The sequence below is a fragment of the Salmo salar genome, chromosome 10 (genome assembly GCF_965601325.2).
Source record: "Salmo salar chromosome 10, fSalSal1, whole genome shotgun sequence".
NCBI classification, from domain to species: domain Eukaryota; kingdom Metazoa; phylum Chordata; class Actinopteri; order Salmoniformes; family Salmonidae; genus Salmo; species Salmo salar.
Genome location: NC_138300.1, coordinates 114,830,746 through 114,833,981, shown reverse-complemented (window position 1 = coordinate 114,833,981; position 3,236 = coordinate 114,830,746). Strand labels below are relative to the sequence as shown.

Sequence of the window (3,236 nt, the reverse complement as noted above, 5' to 3'; positions counted from 1 at the left end):
GTCAGCTCAGGGACTCGATCCAGCAACCTTCCGGTTACTGGCTACCTGCCGCCCCTGCCGGATGAGACACAGATCATTGCAAAACTGAGGGGACCGGTAGAGAGGACAATGCATAGAGTCAAAGACCACAAGCTCTTTGAGACAGTGATGTACCTGTCAGATATAATCATTCAACTGTTCACAGTGGCATACCTGCTGGTCAACTACCAACATGAACAACTACCAGCAATTAAAGTACCAAGGCACAGGCGGAAAGGAAGTGAGGGGGGAGTTGGGCCTCTTGCTCCGTCTACTCCTCTCTGGCCAAATACTGTACTGCTGGAAAGGGTTTTGAAGAACCAGTAGGGGGCACTACTCTCCTCTCTTGGTCTAAGTAGAACACAATACCCCACAAATGATGCAGTTCTTCAAAGAGATGTTCAACCAGTGGAGGCTGGTGGGAGGAGCTATAGGAGGACAGGCTCATTTTAATGGCTGGAATGGAATAAATGAAATGGTATCAAATACATCAAACATATGGAAACCACACATTTGACTCCGTTCCATTTATTCCATTCCAGCCATTCCACTGTGTTCAACCAATGCTCAAGAGCTTCACTAAGGTGTTGTTGTTGGTTGTTGTTTTTTTAGAGAAAATGTTTAATGTAATTCCAGGAAAAGAGGGCCACACATCACCCAATTCACCCAAGTCAATACTGTACATGTAGAAAGCTCTACCTCATTCCTCAGAGTGATTTGGACTGTATCACAGCTCCTCTGAAGATGAGAAAAAACAAGTGTTTTGTTCTCCACTTGACAATGAAATAACACAGTAATCTTAAAACACACTTGTGTCAGTATAATTGCTGCAACATTAAATACATGGCTGCTATATATCGGCTATTGAGAAAACATATGAAGAAAAGCAATCACAGGTCAATCCGTCTGCAAATTAGATATTGACTGGTTTATGAACGGTTTGTCATGATAGAGATGGTATTTTCTGTAAAACTGTGAAAATCACTATCTTTGATAAGTACTCTTTTACAAATGGAAACACATTTGTCTGCATTTTATTTTATAACAAAAATACAACGTTGACAACCCAATTAACTTTCAAATCCTCAAAAATGTACTGTATGTCAAATATAATGGATAATAAAATAAACCATAGAGCATCCAACATATAATCAATATAAATGAATAGGCACATTAATAAAAAACTTTAGTCTAAATGGTATGGACCCTTGGTGTACCATTGACTGGGAGGTTGTGTAGTCCACAGACTTATACTCCTAATGATCAGCCATTCTTTCTGACTGGCAGTCACCACAATACGAACACACTCAATGTCAAAGGCAATCTTGTGGTCCACATCTTGAACCTCAATGTTGCCATATTTAAACTCCCCTAAGGTGATGTAGGAAGAACACTGCCTTCCTCTCTTTGTCTCCACCAGCTTCTCTCCTACTTCCAGAGCTCCATGGTGTAGGATATCGTTCTGACGATCGTCCGTTCCTGTCACGATTTTTATCTTGCTGATTTGAGTTGGTTCGTGTAAGATAATGACAAAGAAGTCTCCGGTAGAAGGGGGTTTCCCCCAAAAGTATTCGTCAACGCTGCTATAAGCCTTGGTGGCGTCATAGTTTTCAAATACATGAATGTTTGTGTACAGGCTAGCAGGCGGGTTGTCAGGGATATCAATGGAGTCTTCTTCAAAGTCATCATCCTTCAACTTGTTCTCTGCCCCTTTATATGAGGAGTAGTAGCCCATGTGCTGGAACAAGGAGGGCTTGAAGCGGATCACATCTTTCTGGGCAAGCAGGTCCCGGAAGTGAATGAGGAGCCAGTCACAGGGCATCTCCTGGTAGAACATGAGCAGGAAGTGGGCCAGGCGTGGCAGGTCTCTTGAGTGGTAGAGCTTCCCTATGTAGCCAAGCTTGGAGAACTCCAGCATCACCCAGTAGGAGCCTTCCCTGGAGGTGACCACCTTCTTCAGGGATGTCAGAAAGTTCCGTGAGCAGCGCACATCATCCTCCAGCATCATGTAGAAATCAGAGAGGTTGGTGCAGAAGTTGAGGAGAAAGGCGTAGTCCACGTTCTGCTTGGAGCGGAATCGTACCCTGTCCTCTGGGTCATTGTAGTTCCTTTTTAGCCCATCCAGTGATGGATAGTACTCCTCAGGGGCATGGATCACCAGGAGATGCCCAGCGATGATGTGGTGGGCAAACTTCCTGGAGATGTCCTGCACCAGGTTTTCACACCAGGCCAGGTCAAAGTCTGCCAGGTGGACCACCACCACAATCTCTTTCAGCTCCTCATAACTGGACTGGTCAAAAATTGATTTGATCGTCTCCATGAGGTAATTCCCTCTTTTTCTTTTCACGGATGACAATCCAATGGTTAGATATTCTGTAAAGACAAACATTGATATGACTATATAAATAATAATAATAAAAAAGACAAATCAATGCCTTTCAGGATGAAATACATGTGTATCTACAGGTATATTAAAAGGTACATTTACTCTTTCGGGGCAGTGGGTTCCCAGCGAGGTAACGATATGTGACGTTTATGGTTCCAGAGAAATTAGTGAGGTCTCTGAAGGTGTGAACATATCTCTCAGTGTTTGAAGGATGCATTGATGTCTCTCTCAGCGGTCTTTTACCCGCCTCCTAAAAAACGACAGCATTGTTACTTAAATGTAAAATACAAATATGACATCATAGGAAGAAAGATCCAGAGACAGCCTACCATCATGTATCCATCCTCCATGTAGAGATTGAAGAAGAGGAGACAGGTGATCAGGACCCCCAGGAATGGGATGGTGGAGCGTTTACGGAAACACCTCATCTTGTCCAGGGACTTCCACACCAGCCTCATGATGGTGACAGTCACTGGGGGAAGAGAAACAACAACATTAAAACAGAGCCTAATCAGTTAAAGCAAAAGATATCCTTGATGTGCACAGATTTCCTGTAGAGCTCACTGGAAGATTTTTATTTAATCCCCTAAAGCAAGTTGTTTGAACATATTGGTAGTTTTCATTCGCAAAAGACTGTCTGTGTAGGTAGGTATTATTGATCTACATCCCCGTAAAGTCAATCCAGTTTTCTTGAATGTACAGTATGTCTATGTGAGTGCGTACACAGAACTGCCTGTACCATGTGTTTTTTGATGTGCTTGTTTGAAATCAGCAGTGCATGTATGCATATGTAAGGGATGTACAGCTCTGGAAAAAATTAAGAGACTACTGC

The 3,236-nt window shown here is 43.0% G+C and overlaps 1 protein-coding gene across 1 annotated transcript; it reads right to left on the bottom strand.

Moving 5' to 3' along the window:
• Positions 1–1,036: 1,036 nt before the first annotated feature.
• LOC106561603 (alpha-1,3-mannosyl-glycoprotein 4-beta-N-acetylglucosaminyltransferase C) lies at positions 1,037–2,901 on the bottom strand. The gene is made up of 3 exons (XM_014125720.3): positions 2,734–2,901; positions 2,507–2,654; positions 1,037–2,391 (listed from the first exon to the last, which is right to left on the bottom strand). The coding sequence occupies exons 1-3, from the start codon at positions 2,860–2,862 to the stop codon at positions 1,205–1,207; spliced, it is 1,464 nt and encodes a 487-aa protein (XP_013981195.2). The 5' UTR covers positions 2,863–2,901; the 3' UTR covers positions 1,037–1,204.
• Between the last annotated feature and the right edge of the window lie 335 nt (positions 2,902–3,236).